The sequence below is a fragment of the Zonotrichia albicollis genome, unplaced genomic scaffold (assembly GCF_047830755.1).
Source record: "Zonotrichia albicollis isolate bZonAlb1 unplaced genomic scaffold, bZonAlb1.hap1 Scaffold_99, whole genome shotgun sequence".
Lineage (NCBI taxonomy): Eukaryota > Metazoa > Chordata > Aves > Passeriformes > Passerellidae > Zonotrichia > Zonotrichia albicollis.
Window position 1 is genome coordinate 6,412 of NW_027428466.1, and position 25,340 is coordinate 31,751.

Genomic DNA, 25,340 nt, shown 5'->3' on the forward strand with positions numbered 1-25,340 from the left:
GGAGCGGGGGCGGTGACGGAGGGGAGGGCGGTCGCGGGGGTGGAGGATAGCAGCGCAGGGTTGGGGGGGGCGGCGGCGATAACGGGACCGGGGAACGCGGCGGGCGCGGCGGGGGGAGCGGGGGGCAGGGCGGGGACAGCAGCGGGAGCGGGGGGTACCGCGACGGAGCAACCGGGGGCGGGGAACGGCGGCGCAGGGGTAGGCAACGGCAGCACGGGCGCAGGGGGAGGGGTGGTCGCAGCGGAGGGTACAGCGGCAGGGACAGGGAACGGGGCCCCCGAGGCCGGACGCGGGAAGGAAACGGAGCCGGCGAGATGGGGGGCTGCAGGAAACGAGGAGTTGGGCAGCGCGGGTCCCGCGAGGGGGGGGAATGTGGGGGCGGCCTGCTTGGCTTCTGCCTCCGAGGTGGTTTCTGCAGTAAGTTCTGCAGCGCCCAGTGACTCTGTGGCCTGGAAGGCACATTCCTCTGTTATCTTATCAGCGCAATTAGTATATGAAGAGGAAAGATCTGTTAGTTTGGAACTTTTTTCAGAGTTCGATTTTTCAATCGTTTTTGTTATTATATGAAATAAAGGTAAGAAGTTAGTAACAGAAAAGTCCTGTTTTGTTTGAGACATATAAATGGTGTTTCCAACTGTATCCCAAAAGGAATTTTCAGTAATTGTGGTCTTATCAGTTTCAGGGAAATTCAGCACCATCCAAGATACAAATTTTTTAAGAGTCCTTTTTGACAGACTGCCTTTAGAAAAAGTGAAGTTGTTAACAGATAAGGTTTCTACAATGGTTAAATATAACTCTCTCTCACGTGTTGTTAGTCTTAGAGTGCTTAAACAAGTACCCATGATTTTCAAGCCCTTTCCACAGAAAAACGAGAAAAAAAGAAAAAAAACGAAAAAGATTTTTAGAGCACCCAAGGTATGCGCGCAAACTTAATACTTACGTCCTTTGGGGTCACGGGTCTGTGGAAGGGAGTCTGCTCCTCAATTCTCCTCAGACTTTATCTCGTCCAGATGTATTGTTGAGGGTCGAATTGAGCCTTCCGCAGAGAAGATTTTCTAAAACGAAAAGTCCTTTCGCAGAAGGAGAGGCTTCCCAAACCGGCAATAACTGGAGGCCCTGAAAGGCTCCGATGCTCTGGTGACGCTTGTCTCCTGGGGGCCAGGGTCCGACGACACGTTTGGGCGGCCACTTAAATGAGCCTAGCTTGGTCTTATCCTATGCAAGCTGTTACAGCTCCAGAGCTCAGTCCCCAAGGGGACTGGGTGCTGGAAGCCAGCTCGCTCTCAGACCAAGGCCGTGGGTTAGCCCCTAGCAAGCAGGGAGATATTCAGCTCTTAGTGATTAGGCAGCTCTTGTGATTTCAGCTTTGCTTGCTAGGTAGCTTTTCCCTTGGCCTAAGGCTCCAGCAGACGGTAGAGAGAGGAGAAGCAGAAGACACTGGCTGTTCCACGAGTATGGCTTTATTGTAGGGGTCCGTGAAGGGTCTCAGCTCTTCTTCTTCCGAGTTAGTAGGGGTACAGTATGCTACTTTTATACCCTTGGCCTGGATCCAATCCTGACCAATGGCAAAGGTGTTAGAGTGACCATAAGTGACCAATAGTAGGGTTTAATACAATATTGCCTTACATGGCTATAGGGATAAGGTACAAGGCGGATGTCCCTGGAGACAGGAAACTTCTTTGCTGCTGTGTCAGCATTCTATTCTCCAAGGGGCCCTGGCTAAACCTGAGGGGTTTACTACAGTATAACAATACCAAATAAGGGGGTGTCATAAAACTGACTACTAGGACCGCATTACAATCAAAAACATGCACTGCAACAGGGAAGCTCTCAGTCAGGGCTGTGTTGAGTGCTTCCAAATCCTTTCCAGCATCAATAGAACGTCAAACTTGCCCTTATCCCATGCAAACAGAGTGTTCCCCAACAGCAAACCATTCCAAGGTCCTCTGAGAAATATGTATTTTATGATTGGCTTTTTGCTAATATAGCAGCCATAGAACACTGCAATTTGTCAGAGAAAAAGAATGTATTGCTCTCCTAGCAGAAGAAACTAACTTCTTCCTGCGTCGCTCAGCCCTCAGGAAGCCGGTTAGGATTAAGAGGGAGAAGTTGACGAGGACCAGACAAAATCCTGTGTTTGAATGGAAGTTATGTATCATATACGAGATGCACGAATATGCAACAGGTTATTGTTTTTAAGGGTTAATCCTCTGTTAATGTCTGTCCTTTTTCGGGCTTATGCTGCCCAGAAAATAGGTACCCAGATGTCTGTAACTCTATCATTCTATTGTCTCCTATTGTCCTAATCCAAATTGTCCAAAATTTTTAGCACTCTAATGATATTGCTATTTTTATAACCAATTTATTAAAAATAAAGTTTTACAATTTTACAAACAAGTGATTGCCATTTTTCACACCCCTCCTGGGAATCAGGAACACGTGTGGTGGGGCCGGCTGCACCTGTGGGAGCAATGGGGAGCATCAGCCCGTGCTGTGCTGCACTGCTGAGCTGGCAGCACGGTGGATGCGAGCAGGACGTTCTCCGTTTGCCCCAGAGCTGGGGCCTGCAGGGACCTTGCTGCCCCTTGGCACAGGCTGTGCCACCCAACAAAGCCCAGCAGGCCGGGAGGAGAGCCCGGGGGCAGCGCAGGTGCTTGGGCAGTGGCTGCTAGGAGGGACACGGGCCAAAGCCATCCCTGAGCAGCCACTGCCAGCCCTGGCCCTCCCTGCCCCGTGACAGCTCCCTCAGCGCCCGGCCCCGGCCCCGGCGGGCGGGGAGCCCTGTGCCCGTGGTGCCGCAGAGGCCCGGGCAGAGCTGCAGGAGTCGGGGCCTCAGGCAGTGCCCCGAGGCAGCTGCAGCAGCCGGGCCCCGGCCTTGTGGCAGCGCAGGAGGCTCTCGTGGTGCCGCTTCTCCAGCCCGGCCGGGTGCCTGTGCATGTGTGAGAGTCTGTCCGAGTTTTCCCTCATTTCCCTCATGATCGTCATTTAAGGACCACTGAAGAGAAGCCCCTCCTGTCTTCTCTGTAGGAGAAAGTTCCACACGCTATGGGCCTCGAGACCTGAGCACAGTGCTAAGCTGTTGTCCGCAGGTGTTGTTTGCCGTGTGCTACACTGAGCCCAATGAGAAGAAGAAGGGGGCACCGTGCCCTGCTTGCAACAACAGCCTTGGCAGCTGTCCCACCTCTCGGCCTGGCTGGAGTTCTCCTGAGTTTCCAATGGCCTCCCACCAAAGACCCTCACCTGTTTTACAACCACCGTGACAGACAGACTGAGATGTAAGAAGACTCTCCATGAAAGATCGAGACATGAAACATCTATGTGAAAAGGCCCCTCTGCTCCTTCCAAGGACTGGGACTGAAACCCCCAGCCCGGGGGGAGGTGTGCGGGGAGGCAACCTGGCCAAACCGAGATGTTTGCCTGCAGGTGTGACCACTGGACCAAGAAGACAATGGCTCTGGCTTACTGCTGACAACATGGACTACCTGTTACATCTATTCCTTATTGTATCTGTTCCCCCCCCTCGCAATTTCCAATAGAGTTATCATAATAAAAACCTCTGAGTTAGTTAGAGATTTTGAGATCTCCCTGATGTAACAGGTGGATCCACGACTGGACTGGACCAAAGGACTTCGTCTCTACATTTGGTAGCTATATCCCCCTCTTTCTCTCTCTCCCTTTTTTTCCTCTCTCTTTCTCCATCTTTTCTCTCCTTTAATCCCTCTATCAGTTTTGCTGCGATCATTCAATAAAGGTGCATTAGTTTTGATTATTATTGCAAATCCCCTGTGCGGTGTCAGGTTTTTTTGTGTACTGAGAACAATCCATGAACCATCAAGAAACCCATTCGTAAGGATGAATGGTTGACAGCATGGCCCCGGCCTTGCGCGCTGCCCCTGCCCCGCTTGACTTCCCGTGCCCGGCAAAGGCGCCCAGGCCGCGCTCGGTGCCCCGGCTGTCGCTGCTGGAGGCAGGGCCGAGCCCCGGTGCCCGGCAGAGCCCTGAGGGACGCCCCTGCTGCCCGGGCTCCCGCGGCTCCTGGAGCCGCTGCCCACGAGTGCCCGGACCGTCCGTCCGGCCAATCCCTGGTGCCCTGGGCAGCGCAGGAGGCAAAGCCAGGGCTCTGCACTGTGGGGCTGGGGCTGTCCTGGGGCAGCGTGGCCAAAGCCTCTCAGGGCTCTGGGCACAGCAGGGGCCAAAGGCCACAAGTGTGGGGCTGCTCCCAGCCACTTCCTGGCTGCCCCACTGATGTTGGGCTGCCCCGGGTGGCCCTTGGTGACACAGGCACACGGTGTCGGGGCCCTTTGTGATGTGGGACGTGGGGGTGGCCAGAGAGCCTTGTGACATCAGGGAGCCCCGGCCTGGCTGAGGGTGTCTAAGGGGCGCAGAGCCCTGCGGTGCCCAGTCGCAGGAGAGCCGCTCTGTGCAGGAAGCAGCTCCCTGTGTCTGTCTGCGCTGGACGCCCACAGGGACAGAGGCCGACAGCGACAGACGAGGACAGCGAGGAGGACAAAGGCAACTCCAACTCCCGGTCGCCAGCCCTTTGCCCAGCTGGCTGGAGGCCCCCAGCGGGCAGTGGTCGGGGCAGTGGGCAGGTCAGTGCTGCCCCTGTCACAGACTGAGGAGGAGGAGAGGCCCTTTGCCAACGAGGACTGTGAGCTTTCCCAGTGGGAAGGTGTATTAGAGACATATCCAAGAGAAGTGCTGAGAGTCTGAGAAATGTCCCAGCGATGATCCAGGAGCAGCCCAGAGCTGTACCAATGCAAGGTACCTGTGAGAGCTGGGGAGGTTTCCCAGTGCAGAGGTGGGACATGCCAAGAGCTCTAGGAAGGGAAAGAAACTGTCACAGTGTGGGAGCTGTATCAGTGGGGAGAGTCCTCAGTGAGATGGACCAAGATGGGTGCGAGGGGGAAGAATGTGTCACAACCCAAGAGATATCCCAATGGGAAATATACACGAGAGGGCAGCAGGAGTTGGGATGGGGAAAAGACAAAAGATCCCATGAGCTGTCCCTGCAGAGAGATGTGAGTGTCCCAGAGGATTCCCAGTGGGATGATGCCCAAGAGCTTTCCCAGAGGGAAGGTGAGAGGTAGCAAGACCTCTGACCATGGGGACAAGATGTGCACTGTCCCATGTCCCAGTGGGAAGACAGGAGAGAGCTGGAATTGTTCCAGGTGAGAGCCAGCAGTGCCAAGGAGCTGTGCCAAGGAGCAGACGCTGCAGCCCCAGAGCTGCCCTGGTGGGACGATGGCAGTGAGGGAAAGCTGTCCCAGTGGGAGGGAGATGTGAGCAGGCAGGAGCTGTCCCAGAGGAGAAATGCCCTCAGCTCTGAGATGTGGGACAGATCCTTGCTCACAGTGAGTGAGGAGGAGCCTGAGCCTTGTCCCGCAGGGGGCCCAGCTGTTGCAGCCCCCCGAGGGCTGTGACAATTCAGTTACCAAAGTAAAAGACATTCAAATGATTTTGGTTAGCACTAAAATGTCTGATTCCTAAATATTCTGTGTTTAAACAAAGCCACCTAGATAAGCAACCAGGCCATGCAAGCAGCCAAGTGCAGGTGTCACTGTGACAACTTGTGCCTCTTCCAGCAAACCTTTATCAAAGAATTCACACATCTTCTGCAAATACTTTGTATCTGGGTGAGCTTTCTGTTTTTAAACTCACCTTTGTTCTCTGCTGAGCTTTCTGCAACCCTGCCCACAGTGAGCCCTGTGTAACACACTCCTGAGAGCCTGCAGGGACATCCCCACAGGATGCTGCAGAGCTTAAAGGGAGAACACTGCCTGCAGTAAGGCAGAAATGAAGCATGCCAACTCACAAAAGACATCAAGACACTTTAAACTGATAAATTCTATTTTTTCTTTCCAGCAATTCAATGCTTGAGTGAAAAAGAGGGGCTACTAGGGGCTACTGTGCTTAGCTGATTTCCATCCCTTTTCCTATTATATGTCTGAGTAATTTATTATAAAACCGACAGGAAGATGAATAGTAAGCATGAATAACAACAGTGAGCTCCTGCTTTTACAGACAGACAGCCAAGAGGGTTCTACATTCCCCTGGTACCAAACAGCTCCTTTACCCTGACAAGAGTCAGGGACACAGCACCGGTCCTGGAGGGTGCTGAGCCCCAGCTCTGAGTGCTCCAAGCTCATGCTCAGTGTGACTTTGGGACCAAACTTTCTGAAGGATCCCTGCTGGTCTCAAAGCCCTCCATTAGAATCCCCAAAATCCCTGGGGCTGGCACAGCCCTGCCAGCCCATTGAGTGCCAGCTGTGCCCCATGGGCACCTTGTCCCCAGCCCAGAGCACTCAGTGCCACCTCCAGGGCACACCTGCAGGGATGGGCACTGCAAAGCTCCCTGGGCAGCCCCTGCCAAGGCCTGAGCTCCCTTTCCATGAGGAAATTGCTCCTGGTGTCCAACCTGAACCTCCTCTGGCCCAGCCTGAGGCCATTCCCTCTCCTCCCCTCCTGTCCCTGTTCCCTGGGAGCAGAGCCCGACCTCCCCCCCAGCTGCCCCCTCCTGGCAGGGGGTACAGAAGGATTGTTCCTTTCTTAGGCCCTCTCCTCCTCCTCCTCTCTGCTTTCCAAACCCAAATAAGAATCACTGATGGATGACAAAGAAATCCCACATGAGTATTTGGGCCTGAATGTCACCTATTTCCTCTGCCCACAGGGACAGCCAAGTGTCCCCCTCCTCCCTTGCCCAAAATCCACCAGCAGAGAGGCCCCAGGCCAGCGTTCTCTCCGTGGAGCAGCAGGAGGGAAGTTTGAGGATTCTGCAGCTCTGACAGAGGGGAAGGCAGGAATTCTCCTTTCTTTTTGCCTTTTCCACACCAAAGGAGACTCCTGCATGGGAGAAAGAATTGTTCATGGTGGAGCTGCCCTGCAGGGCTCCAGCCCAAAGGAGAGGCCTGGGGAAGAGGACAGTTGTGGGAGAATAGATTGTGAGAAATTGGGAATGGGGCTGCTGGCCAGCCAAGCCTCATCCCTAATGACACTGACAATGCAGCAGCCCAAGACACTTTGCATTTGGCAGCTGGCTAAAGAGAATGTGAATGGGCACTGTAATCAATATGTGTGCAATGTAGTTCATTGATTAGATCGTGCTGTTCTGGAAGAGGTAAATTATAAGGAATTGTTTCATTTGCTAAAAACATTATGGCACGCTTTACACCAACAAACTGCACAGTTCTACATTCTCCATGTTTGTAGTCATTCTGACTTGCCTGGGCTCATTGTGGAAGGAAACACCTGTAGAGATAAGCTGACAGCCCCAGTGTGGGCTGCCCCAGTACCAGACACATTACACCAGGAAATTGGGTCACACCAGCTTTCCACCAAGGGGCTTGAGCCCTAGGACATCAATTCCATCCTACATCTGCAGCAGCACGTGGTGACATTGCCTCATGCTCTGATTGTCAGCAGCATGTCACTATGACTCAGGATGGAACAAACCCCAGGGGCTACAAGCTCTTCAGCTATGGCAACCTGATGTTACTCATGTTTCAGAATTTGGTTGCCTTAAATATGTACCTGTTTCTGTGGACACTGAATTCTAAGGCCTGTTGGGGTTCTTTACATGCAGGAGAAAAGGTAAGAGGTGTAATTTGACATTGGCGTGGTGCTTTTGCAGCCTTAGGTAATACCACATGTTGTAAAAACTGATCATGGTCCTGGTTATGTAGCTCAGTGCACCCAACAATTCCTGCACATGTTCACCGTGTCACTGGTGTTTTGCATTCTCTGACTGGTCAAGCCATCATAGACCATTTTCATTCTACACTTAAAGCCCTTCTTCAAAACCAAAAAGTGGGAATGCAAGGTGAAACCCTGCAAGCAAGAGTGTGAAAAGCTGTGTTTACACTAAACCATCTTACTATTCCTCCCTTGTGTACAATACCTGTTATTCTAATGTGTTTTTGTCATTAGTCACCAAGTGCCAGGAGCCCTGGCCCTGCTCCAGTCTGGGTTTGCAGTTTGCAGACACAAGCCTGGGAGGGCCCATGGGATCCTGTTCCCTGGAGGAGTGGCTGTCCCTGCACCTCTAGAGATACCAGAGATCTGTGGGTGCCTGCTCGTTGTGTTTGACCTGTGTTGGATAACACCCCTCAGAGCAAACCTGGCTGTGGTTCACTGTGCCAATTCCCGTGGGACTGTGCTATGCGGGGTTCCGGTTGTGGAAGGGAAAGAAACGGTAAGTGTTGGCCCATCTCTACCCTCTAGCTTCTTTATAGGCTGCACATAGTCAAGAACATTCAGGGAACAGAAATGCTGCTGTGGAGTTGTGGCCAGTCCATGGTTGTCCAACTAACTGTGCTGAGGGTCCTGCTGCTGCTCAGAGCTTTCATTGGCCTCCTAATTGCTGGGCCTTGTCCTGGGGTGCCCGCTGGGGTTGCAGCCAGTGCTGGCTCCCACTGAGGCTGCCTGGCCAAGAGCAGCCCCGGGGACACAGGGCAGAGGCAAAGCACGGTGGGGAGGAGAAAGAGCAGGGACGAGATTGCCCTTGAAAGGCAGAGGTGCTCTGGGGCCCACTCCTGGCCACGGAGCCTGCCCAGAGCTGTGTCTTGCTCGCCGGGGCCTTGAGGGGCATCTGTGCAGCTGGGCCAAGCTGTGCCAGCAGCTCCAGCCGTGCTGGGGAGCCTTGCCAGCTCTGGGCCCTGCTGTGCAGGAGGCTCCCTGTGTGCCACTGGCACCTGGGCCCTCAGCCACCTCCTCTCTCCACAGTCGCGCTGCCGCCGCTCCAGCATCCCGGCCGAGAAGGCGTGCCTCTCCCTCTCCCCCAGAGAGCCCAGAGACCGTCGCCTTTGACAGCTCTCACCCGAGGCCTCGGCAGCAGGAGTTGCCCAAGAAAGCAGAGCACCAACCCTCCGTGCCTCCCCCACGGCCCCCCAGCCCGGCCTTGAAGCGGAAGCCTCCCGAGATCCCCCCACCTCCACCCCTCCCGAGCCCGCCGCCCTGGTCCAACTAGGACTTCAACTGGGCTAGCCACGCAGGGCTTGGGCCACCAACAGCTTGGGCACCTGCTCTCCTCTACAATTAGCCCGTGTTACCTACGGGCAACAGCCAGAGTCCGTTTTCATACTCTTGGACCTTCAACAGGAAGGGCTGAAGATTCTTCCCATGCCCTTTCTCATCCTTTACCTCTTTCATTTTCATACAGTTGGGTGCTCGTTGCATCTCTTAAAGACTTTATTAGCACTGCATGTTTTGCCTTAGCTGTCAAGGGAAAAAAAATAAAAACATTCTTCAGTTCTGATTTCATTTTTAGTGCGATTTGGCCGCTCACATTTTGAGGAATTAATTTTCCACGATACTTCTTCCCTTTTTCCTTTCTATCCATAAAAAGTTCATCTGGACAAAAAAATCACCAGCATTACTGAGATTTACCTCAAAGCCCAGAGGGGAATCTAGCACCAAATATTCTTCCTCTGCACTGCACAACAAGAAATATTCAGAAGAATATTCACTGGCAGCTGAGGCTCGTGGAACTCCCAGAATACTGAGCCTGCAGAGGAGGCACATAGCCCTGGCAGTGGCTGAGGGGACTTCTCCTCACAGACTCCTCTGAAAGTGTGTCACTCCAGGAGGAGAAAGCCTTTAAACCTGTGCCTTACCTTCTTCCTGTGCTAAAATGTAAGGTTCCTCCTGAGCTACAAACAATTCTCCATTCCTCAACAAAGCTACTCATGTTCGTGACTTATCTTAAAGAGCAAAAGCAAATGCGGTCAGAAATTTCTCATCAAAGCCTGTTTGCAGAGAAATGCCACCATATGTGAGAAAATAGTTCTTAGCATCAGCTCAGTCAAACGAAAGGCAACCCTGAACTGAGCAGCGCTTTAAGTGAACTTGAATTCTCTTTCCTCACCTATCAGCCGGGTTGGTTTGCTCTTTTTTGTCCTAGAGAGAACATTAGAACAATTTGCTCTTGGCAGGACTCCTTGCATGGCTCCGGCTGTAAATGTGTTGGGCTATAGCACAGGGCCAGGGGGGAGCTCAGCAGCCTCATCAGAGCCCAGGGCCACGGCCCTTCCCTGCCGGGGCCCGAGCCTGGCCCGGCCCGGCCTGGCCCCAGGGGATGGGCTCCGCCCGCCCGCTGTGCCCGCAGACAGGCCCAAGGCTTTGCAAGAGGCTTTCTCCCAGCTTTGCAAAACCTCGGCCAAGTGACCCTTTGCTGTGCTGAGAAGAGTAAAAACCCCCTCAAAGGTAACCCCGCTGCACACCTCATGAGGGGTGCCTGCACACCTTAGGAGAGGCCGTCAATACTCCTTTGTGATTCCTGAGGGATCCCTGCACCCCTCGGTATGGACCCGAAAATATCCATGTGTGCCTCATGAGGGACCCCTTCACCCCTCAGCAGGGACCCCAAAATATCACTGTGTGCCTCATGAGGGACCCCTTCACCTCTGAGCACAGATCCCAAAATATCACTGTGTGCCTCATGAGGTTCAGGCCCAGGTCATCCCCCAGAAGGCAATGTGCCCTCAGCCCAGGGACGCTCAGCATGGGCTCCCCCAGCCCTCGGGTCCCCGCCGCTGGTCACAGCAGCCCCTGCCTGGCTCCTGCCTGCCCACACCATGGGCATCCACGGCTGCTCCTGGCCATGGAGCTCAGCCAGCGCTGCTGCCGGGTGGGCTTTGCTGCTGCTGCCACCCGGACACTGGGCTGACAGCTCCATTTCTTTATTGCAACAGAACAGCCCATTCGGGAAGTGCTGCAGTGCCCGATTTCCTCAGCCCGACTAGCTGCCAACACCAACACCCAGAGTGGGCCGCCCCCAGAAAACTGTCAACTCTGGGGTTTGGCTGTAGGGCACGGCTGCTTTACAGCACCGGTGGAGTGCGCGGGGGTAGGGACAAGGAACAGGGAGAGGTCTTCTGTATGTTTATTCCCCGCAGTGTCAGCGACAGAAATACACTGAATTAAAGGCCTACACTGATTTCCAAACTGCGGAGGTGCCTGGGGAGGATACAGTCTTTAGCCAGTTGGGAGAAACTGAGGGTGGAACACAAGGCGGGGAATACATTGTTTAAACCAATAGGGGATTAGAGGGGAGGAGGACAACTTAAACAAACCAATAGAGTTTCAAAGCATCCCAAATGGACAGGGAAGTTTCTAGAGAAAGGGGCAGGATTGGGGAGGGATTGACATTGAATGGGAGGAGGAACAGGGAACAAAAGGGCAGGACTTTGGGGAGATGGACAAGTAGGGGAAAGCCAACAACACGGGGGGGGGGGGCGGGGGGGGAAGGAACAACCCATTGGCAATAAAATGTGGTATAACAATACCAAATAAGGGGGTGTCATAAAACTGACTACTAGGACCGCATTACAATCAAAAACATGCACTGCAACAGGGAAGCTCTCAGTCAGGGCTGTGTTGAGTGCTTCCAAATCCTTTCCAGCATCAATAGAACGTCAAACTTGCCCTTATCCCATGCAAACAGAGTGTTCCCCAACAGCAAACCATTCCAAGGTCCTCTGAGAAATATGTATTTTATGATTGGCTTTTTGCTAATATAGCAGCCATAGAACACTGCAATTTGTCAGAGAAAAAGAATGTATTGCTCTCCTATCAGAAGAAACTAACTTCTTCCTGCGTCGCTCAGCCCTCAGGAAGCTGGTTAGGATTAAGAGGGAGAAGTTGACGAGGACCAGACAAAGTCCTGTGTTTGAATGGAAGTTATGCATCATATACGAGATGCACAAATATGCAACAGGTTATTGTTTTTAAGGGTTAATCCTCTGTTAATGTCTGTCCTTTTTCGGGCTTATGCTGCCCAGAAAATAGGTACCCAGATGTCTGTAACTCTATCATTCTATTGTCTCCTATTGTCCTAATCCAAATTGTCCAAAATTTTTAGCACTCTAATGATATTGCTATTTTTATAACCAATTTATTAAAAATAAAGTTTTACAATTTTACAAACAAGTGATTGCCATTTTTCACACCCCTCCTGGGAATCAGGAACACGTGTGGTGGGGCCGGCTGCACCTGTGGGAGCAATGGGGAGCGTCAGCCCGTGCTGTGCTGCACTGCTGAGCTGGCAGCATGGTGGATGCGGGCAGGACGTTCTCCGTTTGCCCCAGAGCTGGGGCCTGCAGGCACCTTGCCGCCCCTTGGCACAGGCTGTGCCACCCAACAAAGCCCAGCAGGCCGGGAGGAGAGCCCGGGGGCAGCGCAGCTGCTTGGGCAGTGGCTGCTTGGAGGGACACGGGCCAAAGCCATCCCTGAGCAGCCACTGCCAGCCCTGGCCCTCCCTGCCCCGTGACAGCTCCCCCAGCCACAGGGAACTGACTGACAAAAACTCCACAGCCAGCAAAGAGACTGTCCCAGTGATTGTCTGCTGCTCTTCTTCCCTGCAGTTGGTCTCAGAAACAGCCCTCACACTGCTCTAAATGCCCACCCATGGGCTGACCAGCCCCTATGCTTTTCCAGTCTGCTCTCAGAAATTTTGCAACAAATCCACCAATAAATTCCAGGTTAACTCTGGGAATTGCACTCTACAGTTTGCTTCATTTTTTCCCAATCCCTGGAATTTCCTGTATATACTAATTGTCTTAATGACCTCTGATTCTTTTCAGTGGTTTTTTTTTTTTTGTATTGAGACAGATGAAACAGCCTTATTGGTTTTAGTATTGGCAGGTCTGGTTTTTTTCTTAGCAAGGTGGTTTACTTATTGTCTACATGTAAACATAGTTTTACTTATGGTAATTTTTTCCCCAATTACTTTGGCAATCTGTCATTCACTTCTTAGTCAATGTTCCATATATGAACAATTTTGAATCTCTTTTTATAGGAATATAAAGATCTCAGAAACCTGTCTTTTTAATTTTGATGACACTCTTTCTCCTGATTCCCAGCTTTTACAATGATCCTTTATGAAACATCCCTGAGGATAGGTAGAGTTACTTGGGAAATACTTGGCTTAACCTGGGAATGCATTATTACTTTTAGTGCTATAAACCTACATTGCTTCAAGCTTCACAGCCACAGTCATGATTTGTGGCTCAAGGCATGGATGCCTGTCTGAATTAAAACAATGTTTGTGAGGCAGCTGAAGAGCTTAGACCTCAGACATTGAAATTCCTGGGAGGAGGAGGAGGAGGAAAAAAGGATAAAATCATGTTTCAAAGGTTTTTTTTTTCACTTCTAGTATGCCAGAAATATGGTAGACTACACGTGTCTTCAAGTGTCATTTAATTCCAGAACAACTCTCTACAATGCCAGTCACCAGGCCAAATTACTCAAGACTTTGCAACCTAATGCATCAGCTTTAGTTCTAGTGACAGGTAGGCCTTAATTCCTGTCCGATTAGAGCAAATCCACAAAACAATCTTGCCTCTGTGTGAATGGCAAGAAGAATTTGCTTGTGAACAGGTGAATATGTCCCACTCAATCATGAACAAAATTTGCCTTGACTTGGAAGCAAGTTGACAAGGAGCAATGCAGGATTTGAGTTTCATTCAGTGATAAATGGGGCAAGAAGTTGTAGCAAATTCCCTGTTTTGCAGAACACAAGTACTGATACAGCCAATAATGCACCCACATGAAGGGATCTTCAGGACATTCCTTTATTTCTTAACTAGGAATGGGCAGCAAAATGCTGGCATTTATCTGAGCTACAGCAGTGTTCCTCCCCTGTTTCTCCTTGAGCACACTGTCTGTTGTTTGCAGACTTCACTGCCCAGACCATGAATGCTCTCAGGGCCAATTGCTAAAGGACCCAACTACCAAAATACAGGTGCCACATAATCACCCCAGCACTAATCCAGCACTGCTTTGATAGTGCCCAGGAACACAGAATGGCTTGGCTTGGAAGGGACATTTAAAGGCCATCTAGTCCAATGCCCTGCACTGAGCAGGGACACCTTTAAGTAGGTCAGGTTGCTCAGAGCGTGAGCTTGAATGTTTGCAGGGATGGATGTCCACCTCTCTGGGCAACCTGTGTCAGGCTTTCAAACCCTACAGTGAAAGAATGGGTTTCTTTTGTCCAGTCTGAATGGACCGTCTTTTGGACTAAAGCCATTCCCCCTCGCTCTGCTCACAAAAGGCTCTACTACAAGTTCTGTCCCATCTCTTTTACAAGCCCCCTTCAGGTACTGAAAGGCAGCAATCAGGTCTCCCTTGAGTCTGCTCTCTTCCAGGCTGAACGCCACCAGCTCTCCCAGCCTGTCTCCAAAGCAGAAGGGCTCCAGCCCTCAGAGCATTTTGTCCCTCCTCTGGACTAGATCCAACAGGACCATGGCCTTCCTGTGTAGGGAGCCCAGAGCTGGATGCAGTACTCTGTCGTGGTAGAGATGGAGACAGTACAAAGCAACACACTCCGTTTCCAGAAGGCTTCAAACCCTGTTTTTATTCTAGCATGCATGCTTGTTCTGCATTCTTACAAAGCTCATAAGTTTGCACTTTACTCACTGGTCATGAGAGACAAGCAAAGTGCTTCTTGGAATAGGCAGTTCCAGATTTATCTTATTTATCCTTCTTTCTTTCTTGGTTTCTATGTCAACAACCTTGGTAGGGATTCTTTCAGGGCTAAACATGGATCCTCTTATCAAACTTCTCAATGACTCACAGAGGTCCCTGTAAAACCTCTTCCACAGTACTCCAGGTGGGGTCTCACCAGAGCAGAGGGGTGGAATTGTTGGAAAAGAAATGAAATTTAGCAAAATGTTTTATTATAGTTTAGTTATGAGTTTTGTGTGAATTGGTTTGTAAAAATAATTTTGTAGCCGTTGATATTATGTGATTGAGTTTGTGTAACCCTGGCAAGTAGCTTTAGAAACCTAATAAACATTAAGCCAGGGTAGGAGAGTAAGAAGACTAACCGGTTTGGGGATAGCATACAATAGGACAGGTAGAAGATTTATGATTTTGCTCGTGAACTAGGGAATGTATTACAAGGGTCCGTAGTTTGGCGAAGGGCCACTGTTTCTTGGAGACTTTGCGAAGGGCCACTGTTTCTTGGAGACTTTGTTATGAATTGCTTGTGTATAAAAGGAAAACACCCATGTGTGAATTTTGGGGTTCTGTTTTTGGGGACGCTAGTCCGCAGGCCCCCGGGCCCTTCAATAAAGCGCCGCACAAAACTTATCCGAGTTTTGTGTCCTTTATCATTCGGGCAACAGTTTTCTGGCGACCGCGGCAGGACTCCGAGGGTCGCTGGGGCGGTTCGCGTCCCGATCCACTCCAAGCCGGCGCCGAGCACTTCTCGGAGGAGTCATCGGTCGTGCCCGACCCCCCGCGCCTGTCGGACGACTGCAGAAGGTAAGCCCGAAGGCGCTTTATATTGGAAAAAGGTGATAATTGGATTTGGTTTGGTGGTTAATGGAAAAAGCCTAGGCTCCGGCCATAAGACGTCTAGGGTACGCAGGTCCGGAATTCGCCTCCTGTTGTTTTTTTTCTTGGGGAAGGACGGCGAAAAGGTATATTGGTTTATTGGGATTAAAGGTGGAATAGAAAAAAAAAAAAAAAAAAAAAAAAAAAAAAAAAAAAAAAAAAGAAAAATTAAAGGCTGTAATATGATGTCTTTTAAAACTTTTAAAACTTTGGTGCAGGCCAATGGAAAAATACCTGGAAATACACCATTAGGTTGTATATTGAAAAGGTGGAAAGGCGAAGGCTTTTCTCAAGAGTTAGATAAGAGCAAAATGATAGATTATTGTAACCGTTGGTGGCCTGAATATGAGATTGGGGAAGCGGGATGGCCAGTGAATGGTACACTGGAATTGGGGATAATGGAATCTTTGATGCACTTTTTGAGGAGGAAAATTCATTAGGGGACGAGGTCGGGGAGGAGCTAATCGTGGACAGAGGGGGATGATGAGAGGTCGGGGAGGATTTGGGTTTGCACCTAACACGGGGAGGTTGGATCCAAACCGGTGTGCATTTTGCCGACAATTGGGGTTAGTTGGGAATACTCATGTGGGAGGATTTACGGGAGGACCAACAGAGGCAGCTCAAGCACTAGTTTTGGGAAATTATCAGAATCAAAGCTGACTAGACAAAGACCTGAGGGTAGTTTTAGAGATAGATGGGAAGGGTCAGGAATTTATGGTAGACACTGGAGCTACATATTCTGTACTTAATAGATTATTAGGACCTTTGAGTGACACAACTGTACAGGTGGTGGGGGCAACAGGGAAGCTAGAGGAACAACCATTTTTACAACCTTTAAATCTTAGGTTTGGGGGGGAGGAATTGGATCATCAATTTTTGTATATGCCAAATTGCCCCACACCCCTTCTTGGCAGAGACCTATTGTCCCGACTTAATGTGAAAATAATATTTGAAGGGGGAAGGGTGAAATTGGAGATATCTGAGGAACAAATAGCAGGCATTTTTGTGATTAAGGAAGTAGATGCCTCTCCTATTCCAGAAGAAATTGAGCAGGCTGTAGTACCCTGGGTGTGGGAGTTGGGGGTCCCCGGGAAATCTAAAGCTGCCCAGCCAGTAAAAGTGGAACTTAAGGAAGGGGCCCGACCAGTGAGGGTAAAGCAATACCCCTTGAAGCTTGAGGCAAGGAGGGGAGTAGCCCCGTTAATTAAACAATTTTTGGTTCAAGGAATATTACAGGAATGTGAATCGGAGTATAATACTCCAATTTTTCCAGTGAAAAAGCCTAATGGTAAATATCGTTTGGTACAGGACTTGAGAGCGATTAATGAAATAGTAAAGGACATACATCCAGTTGTTGCTAATCCTTATACATTGTTAACATCTGTATCGGAGGAGTTTAAATGGTTCTCTGTGATTGATCTTAAAGATGCTTTCTTCTGCATCCCACTGGCAGTAGAGAGTAGGAAATATTTTGCCTTCGAGTGGGAGAGTCCTGATTCTGGGAGAAAGAGGCAGCTTACGTGGACCAGACTGCCACAAGGGTTTAAGCTCAGCCCCACTATTTTTGGAAATCAACTGGCCAAGGAGCTGGAGGAATGGAAGATAACCCAGGTAACAATATCTCCATCCTTGTATGTAGTCCTGCAGTACGTGGACGACATTTTTCTGGCCACTAAGGAAAGGGACATGTGTGTGGAATTAACAATTAAATTACTTAATATGCTTGGCCAAGCAGGGTATAAGGTCTCTAAGGAAAAGGCTCAATTGATCAAAATTAGTGTTATTTATCTCGGTTGTGAGATCACACAAGGGCAGAGACGTTTGGGAGTTAACCGAATAGAGGCAATATGTGCTATTCCTTTGCCTCGTAACCATCAGGAATTGAGATCTTTTCTAGGAATGGTGGGATGGTGTCGACTGTAGATCATGAACTTTGGTCTCCTAGCCAAGCCACTGTATGAGGCCTTGAAGCAGCATCGGTTGGAATGGACGACACAACAAAAGAAGGCCTTCCAGGAATTGAAGCAGGCACTAAAGGAGGCCCCAGCCCTAGGACTCCCTGACCTGACCAAGGAATTCCAGTTATATGTAAATGAGAGGCAAAAACTGGCATTGGGGGTCCTCACCCAGAAGGTGGGATCATGGAAGAGGCCAGTAGGATACTTCTCTAAACAACTGGATTTGGTAAGTTCCGGGTGGCCCTCGTGTTTACGAGCCTTGACAGCAACAATAATCCTTATTCAGGAGGCCCGGAAATTGACTTTGGAGGCAAAAATGAAAGTGTTTGTTCCCCATATGGTCATGGCTGTTTTGGAGCAAAAGGGGGGTCACTGGCTATCATCAAGTCGAATGTTGCAATACCAGGCTATCCTGAGAGAACAGGATGATATTGAAATAAAGACTACTAACCATGTTAATCCAGCAGAGTTTTTACGCAGTGACCAGGAGGCTGAGGGACTGGTGCACGATTGCGTGGAGGTAATTGAACAAGTGTATGCCAGCAGACCCGACCTAAAGGATGAACCATTGGAAGACCCTGAATGGGAACTATACACTGATGGATCCAGTTTTGTTGAGAATGGGACTCGCTATGCTGGGTATGCAGTGGTAACATCGGATCAGGTAATAGAAGCAAAGGCTTTGTTACCTGGAACTTCAGCCCAGAAGGCAGAGGTGATTGGACTCACCAGAGCTCTGTACTTGAGCAAGGACAAAAGGGTTAATATCTGGACAGATTCTAAATATGCCTTTGGTGTGGTTCATGTGCATGGGGCGTTATGGAAAGAAAGGGGGCTTTTGAATTCACAGGGAACCAATATCAAGCACCGGGAAGAAGTGCTACAGCTACTGGATGCGGTACATAGTCCCAAAGCAGTTGCAGTAATGCATGTTAGAGGACATCAGAATGCAGAAGGAGAAGTTTACAGAGGAAATCGATTTGCTGATGTTACAGCACGGCAAGTGGCACGGGAAGTATGGACTCAAATGGCATTGGTACCGGTAAGAACAAATCCGGCTACCCCATACCTGAATCAGGAGCCCAAATATTCAATAGAAGATGGAAAACTAATAAACTTGCTAGGGGCACAGAGGAATCAGCTCGGGTGGTATGTTACGCCGATGGGACAAATAGTGGTACCGACTCGCATAATGAAATTTATTTTGGAATCAGAACATAATAAATGCCATTGGGGGGCAGAAGCATTGGTAAAATTTTTAAAGAATGAGATAATCTCTAATCAGATGTTAACAATGGCAAAAAGAGTTAATGCAATGTGCCCGGTATGTTTGAAAAATAATCCAGTAGTTAGGAGACAAATACAAATGGGAAAGTTGCAAATTGGGCCACAACCAGGAGATTATTGGCAAGTTGATTTTTCTGAATTGCCTAGGGCACAGGGATACAGATACTTGTTAGTGTACGTATGTACGTTTTCAGGGTGGCCAGAAGCTTTTCCGTGTAGAACTAATCAGGCTAAGGAGGTGGTAAAAACCTTGTTAAAAGAAATAATACCAAGATTTGGAGTACCCTTAGGATTGTCGTCAGATAGGGGTCCACATTTTATAGCCGGGGTAGTGCAGGAATTAGCACGGATGTTAGACATAACCTGGAATTTGCATACTCCCTGGAGACCTCAGTCTAGTGGGCAGGTGGAAAGAATGAACCAAACTCTGAAAGGACAAATCAAAAAGATTTGCCAGGAAGCTAAACTGCACTGGCCTCAGGCTTTGCCTTTGGCCCTACTCAGGATTCGAATTAAACCGAGGGAAAAGGTAGGCGTAAGTCCATATGAGATACTATATGGCAAACCATATCATGCAACTGTATTAAAAGGAGAGGTACATGTGAGTGGGGATCAGGCAATTGCAGAATATGTTATGTCACTTAATAAAATCTTGAATTCTTTAAGAAATACGTTACAGTGGAATAAACCGCTCACGCTGGAGAACTCTGTCCACGACATCCAGCCTGGGGACCAAGTGTACATCAAGAAGTAGATTACGGATCCGCTACGAGAATCATGGAGCGGACCCCACCAGGTGATGATGACGACCTACATGGCGGTGAAGGTCCAGGAGATGGACGCTTGGATCCATTACACCAGGGTAAAGAAGGCACTGTTCCAATGGGAAACCCAGATAGTGTCTCCAACCCGGATGATCTTCCGCGCAAAGCCGCCTTCTTAATTATATTGCTGCTAGTAATCATGAGACTGGTACCCGTTCAAGGGTCTATTTTAGTACAGGCTAAAGAAACAAAGGTTACAGCCATGGAAGGGATGGATGTTCAATTAACTTGTGTTATGTTTCACAGCCAGAAAGTTGAGGCCAGTGAAGTTATTGCAATATGGCAACGGGGGGCTGAAAGAAGCCGAGGCAAGACAGAAGTCGGTTGGGATTAGGATAAACAACAAGGAAACACGGTACTGAATCTTACTAAGGTAACCACAAACGATACGGGAGAATATACATGTTTGGTCAAAATACGGGATAGTTTTGATTACAAAAGAGTGAGTATGAGTGTTTTGCCATGGACAAGGGATCGTGCTGGGAGGAAGCAAAATAGGGAACTGACCTGGGACAGAGTAGAGGACGGGACGAGCTGGTGGGAGAAGGGAGGCAAAGGTTGTGGGTGGTTGAATGTCGCTAATCCTAGAATAGGGAATGCATGGTGGAGGCATGACAGAATGATGTCATCCTCACAGGGACACGGTGGAAGGAGAAGACGGGAGGCTAATGATACAATAGAACGAAATGCTGAGCAGGAAAACCTAGTGGTAGGATTAATTAGGGATTTTGGGATCATGCAGAACGTGACTAAAATAACAGCTTGTCTGCCATTACCACAGGCTGCAGGTGAACCAATTCCCTGGGGAATAATACCGGTAACCAAAATGCCTGAATCATTCAAGAATGTTTCATGGTCCTGCCAGTCAGTTCCTAAACAAGTAGAGGTATGGAGGGATTTGTGCATGACCATTCGGGCTATGACTAAAGAGGAATGTGAAATGAAACCAAATCATTTTGGTTGGATTCAAAATACCAGGAGGTGTTTGATTGCAACCCCAGTAGATGAGCCATGCAATACAGTACGAATAAGAACAAAATCCCAACGAAATGAGATGAGTTGTCAGAATATCACACAGAATTTTGATACCTGGAAAAGTTGGAAGACATTGTGGGGACCCAGTGTTTTGGAACACCATAGTTACCTTGGGGAAGTACAATGGTGCATCCAATGGTCAGGGGTAAAGAATCAGTCACATTATAGGGCCATCATCACGTCTACATCTTCCCGAGAGTTCAGACCGCAGAAAGAGGATTGGAATTGTACTGAGGTTTTTACATGTGATACACCGGAAGACCGAATTGGATTGGTACCGGTGAAAATGGCATTAAAATGGGGATGTGAGTGTAGGGGGTATAATCACACGGTTAGCAGAGACTCCATGGATGGACCTATAGATTGCAGATATACCACAGTGCACAGTCCTGGAAATCTAGTCTGGGTGTTGGGACACGGACAGTGGACCACACATTTATCTTTAGATGGATCAGTAACACAAATTACCCTAGGGGTTCCCACATTGTGTCCATACTGGAAGCAGAATAGATTGATTCAAAGGAAAGGACTCAAAAAGAGGGAAGAATCCCTAGAGGAGCAGTGGCATGAACCTGGCACAGGAGTACAATTTGGGTGGATATTAGAGTCATTATTCCCTCCGATAGCAACATATCGAAATAGGGAAATGCTCAACAACTTGTTAGGACAGACAGAAAGATTGGCAGCAGCTACTAAGAAGGGATTTAAAGATCTAAATTTGCAATTGCAAGCTACATCAAGAATGACCTTACAAAACAGAATGGCATTGGATTTGCTACTGTTAAAAGAACATGGAGTTTGTGGTTACCTGAGTAGGAGAGTAGATCATTGCTGTGTACACATTCTAAATGTTACACTTGAAGTGGAGAAAGATATTTCCCAATTGGCAGAAGTGGAAACAAAAACCAAGGAAATTGAAAGGGAAGCACAGCATAATTGGATAGGAGCAGTATTTGATTCTTTGGGGCTTCACCTGTCTGGCTGGATTACTTCCGTTATACAGTATGTACTAATGCTTTTGGTATTTTTGGTGACTATATGGATTGTATATAGATGTCTTTTAGGTGTGATTGAAAAGGAAAGGAAGCGATCTATCCGGTTGCTGAAGGTGATGACCCGTGGGCGGCAGAACGAAGAACATGCCCCACCTTGCTATGAAGATGTTACTGTCAATACCGTTGGTTGAGCATCCTTGCAGCAGGACTGATGGATGCTCAAAAGGGGGGAAATGTTGGAAAAGAAATGAAATTTAGCAAAATGTTTTATTATAGTTTAGTTATGAGTTTTGTGTGAATTGGTTTGTAAAAATAATTTTGTAGCCGTTGATATTATGTGATTGAGTTTGTGTAACCCTGGCAAGTAGCTTTAGAAACCTAATAAACATTAAGCCAGGGTAGGAGAGTAAGAAGACTAACCGGTTTGGGGATAGCATACAATAGGACAGGTAGAAGATTTATGATTTTGCTCGTGAACTAGGGAATGTATTACAAGGGTCCGTAGTTTGGCGAAGGGCCACTGTTTCTTGGAGACTTTGCGAAGGGCCACTGTTTCTTGGAGACTTTGTTATGAATTGCTTGTGTATAAAAGGAAAACACCCATGTGTGAATTTTGGGGTTCTGTTTTTGGGGACGCTAGTCCGCAGGCCCCCGGGCCCTTCAATAAAGCGCCGCACAAAACTTATCCGAGTTTTGTGTCCTTTATCATTCGGGCAACAGAATCACCTCCTTCAAGCTGCTGGGCACTCTCCTTTGGATGCACATGGCTGGCTCATGTGCAGCCTCTCATCTTGCAGCACCCCCAAGTCCTTCTTGGCAGGGCTGCTCTCCATCCCTTCATGGCCCAGCCTGTGAGATCAGCTGGGCTGGGACTGTGTCACAGCCCTTGGACAGAGCAGCTCCCTGCCAAAGAAGGCAGATCCCAGTGCCCACACAACTCCACCCTGGCCATGAGGTCACAGCAGGCTCTGAGGTCACAGAGGTGCCAGAGCCCCGTGGTTGCACAGCAGCACAAGGAGCGAGCAGTCAGTGCTTGAGCACAACTGTTGCGGCAGCAGCAGTGGCAGTGGCAGCAGTGGTGCTGACATTGGGACAGCGGTGTCAGGACAGCGGTGGCAGCAAGCGCTGCGGGACTGGCAGAGGGCAAGGCACCATGGCCCTTGCTCTGCGCCTCTTCCTCCTGCTCCTCCTGGCCGTGGCCCTGCCTGCCAGGGCTGCCCAGGCTGCTCCGCTGCAAGCGCGGGGAGCAGGTGAGCCGGCAGCCTGGCTCCCCTTTCCCGGGACAGCGCTCCCTGCTCCCCGGGAAGCACTGGGGATGGTTTTCCCCAGGGTATTTAGGGAGGGTTTCCACTGGGGGCGGGAGAGAGCGCCCATGGGCCCTGGGCTGACCGGGGATGTGTCACAGGGCCTGCAAAGAGGGTGGAGAGTGACCAGGAGCCAGCCCAGAGCTCCCCAGGCCCCTGTGCAGTTTGGGCTTGTGCATTCACATGTGGCTCCCACAGCCTTACATGGCCCCCTTGCAGTGCCCATTTACTGTAAGCAGTGGGGGATCCCAGCACACCATGGAAATGACCTGGTCTTTGCCCTCTTCTAGACTGGGACGATAAGATGGCTTATATGGAAAAGCTGGTGAATGACAATATGAAGACTCTAGGGCATGGTGAAGGCAAGTTCTCTGTGTTCCTTTCCTGAAAAATAATCAGTGTCCATGTGGCAAGGGCTCAGTCATGAGCCCTGTCCCTTAACACAATCTCTGGCTTTAAAGAATCTGGAAATCTTGCCCTGCTCCCTTCTGTGATCCCACAGGATCGCTGTCAGTGGGAGGAAGGATCATTTAGCTGTCCATCCTCCTCCCGTATTCAATGCCAGTGTGTCCTTCTGTGTGCTCTGTGCAGCCACAGAGAAGAGCAGAGAGGGAAGGGGCCGGGCCCAGGGCTGTGCCCTGGGGCTGAGCCTCTCTCAGCTCCTTTGCCGGCCCCAGGGAGCCTGAGGTGCTCCTGCTGCCACTGCCAAGCCCTGGCCCTGCCTGGGGCTGGGTTTGGAGCTGCAGCAGCTCCAGGGAGTCCTTTCTGCCCCGACTGCCCCACAAGGGGCTCCTTCCATCCCAGTGTGGGGCCACTGCAGGCACGAGGTGCCCCTGGCCCTGCTCCTGAGTGGAAGGCTGAGCTGCGGGAGTGCCTTGGAGGGCACCAATCACGCAGGTGCTCTCACTGCCACTTGGGCCTGAAGGAGAAATGGAACTTCCCATTAAGGTCCTCCTAAATGGAAGAACCGAGACATAGGAGACATGAAATCCTTGGAGGCAGCGAAACATCTGGAGCAGATGCTGAATGACCTGGAGAGACGCCGTGGTGGGTGCGTTTCCCTCTGCCTTGTCATGGGGCTCAGCAGCCGGGGGCTTTGGCTGCACATCTGGACACGCCGTGCCCGGCACAGCGGGAAGGGATCCATGGCAGCCTCGCTGCCCCGCTGCTGCTTCCACGCCCTGCAGGGCTGTTTGCCAGCCTGGCCTGGCTGCAGCTTCTCCCCAGCCTCTGCAGGAAGGCATTTGGCATCAGTTCACAGGCAGCCCAAACTGCACCACGAGCCATAGATGCCCTGAGATCCCCGGCAATTTTCTAATCTCCAGTCAGATCAGGTGTAGGGGCTTTTTCAGTCAGGGAGGTCTCTAGCCCAGCCCCAATAACCTGGCCATTTTCCTGATCCTTATCCACGACTTGACAAGTATTGTCTCCTGAAGTTGCCACCTCCTGCAATGGTTCCATCTGACCCAGCTGTCCTTTTTCCTTTCTCAAGCGATGGAGCAAAAGTCCATGCAGGTGGGGCCATATCCTGTAGGAAGCAATGGCTTTGTGCCAGCCACTGATGCAGGAAAAGAAGGAGATGCCAGACATGGGCACAGGTACAGGGGATAATTGCTCCACCAGGCGCAGCCCTTGGTGGGGCTCTGTGGCGTCAGCTCTTTTCCCCAGGGCCTGCCCTTGCCCAGCCCGGCAGCAGCCAAAGCTGGAGGAGCCTCTGGAGCTCGTCCACAGCCCTGGGGAAAGAGGACTCGTGCACCAACATCGCTCCCTCTGCAGCTGCTCTGGAGCTGGCTCTGAGTGCCCAGAGGCCCAAGGCACAGGAGCAGCCCCGAGCGGGAGCCCTGCCGCCAGCCCAGGGCCAGAGCCAGCCTTGGCTCCCGACTGGGCAGGGGCTGCACTGGGTCCTGACAGGGCCTGACTCTGTGCCCTGGGGCTGGGGGAGCTGTCACGGGGCAGGGAGGGCCAGGGCTGGCAGTGGCTGCTCAGGGATGGCTTTGGCCCGTGTCCCTCCAAGCAGCCACTGCCCAAGCAGCTGCGCTGCCCCCCGGCTCTCCTCCCGGCCTGCTGGGCTTCGTTGGGTGGCACAGCCTGTGCCAAGGGGCGGCAAGGTGCCTGCAGGCCCCAGCTCTGGGGGAAACCAAGAACGTCCTGCCTGCATCCACCGTGCTGCCAGCTCAGCAGTGCAGCACAGCACGGGCTGACGCTCCTCATTGCTCCCACAGAAGTGCTTGGCATGTCAGACACAAACGCCCAGAATCCACGGAAAACACCGAGAATTATCTGCCCCCAGGACGTGCGCAGGTCCTGCATGATAGGCACAGTAGTGACACTGTTCACTGTGCCAATTTCCGTGGGACTGTGCTATGCGGGGTTCCGGTTGTGGAAGGGAAAGAAACGGTAAGTGTTGGCCCATCTCTACCCTCTAGCTTCTTTATAGGCTGCACATAGTCAAGAACATTCAGGGAACAGAAATGCTGCTGTGGAGTTGTGGCCAGTCCATGGTTGTCCAACTAACTGTGCTGAGGGTCCTGCTGCTGCTCAGAGCTTTCATTGGCCTCCTAATTGCTGGGCCTTGTCCTGGGGTGCCCGCTGGGGCTGCAGCCA

At 50.5% G+C, this 25,340-nt stretch overlaps 1 protein-coding gene across 1 annotated transcript; it reads left to right on the plus strand.

Annotated features, from left to right (window-relative positions):
* The first annotated feature begins 19,380 nt into the window (after positions 1-19,380).
* On the plus strand, positions 19,381-22,144 carry LOC141728122 (uncharacterized). The gene is made up of 2 exons (XM_074534479.1): positions 19,381-19,440; positions 19,737-22,144. The coding sequence occupies exons 1-2, from the start codon at positions 19,381-19,383 to the stop codon at positions 21,621-21,623; spliced, it is 1,947 nt and encodes a 648-aa protein (XP_074390580.1). The 3' UTR covers positions 21,624-22,144.
* The last annotated feature ends 3,196 nt before the right edge of the window (positions 22,145-25,340 follow it).

Coding starts and splice junctions, on each gene's coding strand:
- LOC141728122 (XM_074534479.1), top strand. CDS start 19,381: ATGACGACCTACATGGCGGTGAAGGTCCAGGAGATGGACGCTTGGATC. Junction 19,441..19,736: donor CTTGGATCCATTACACCAGG/GTAAAGAAGGCA, acceptor GGTTGGGATTAG/GATAAACAACAAGGAAACAC.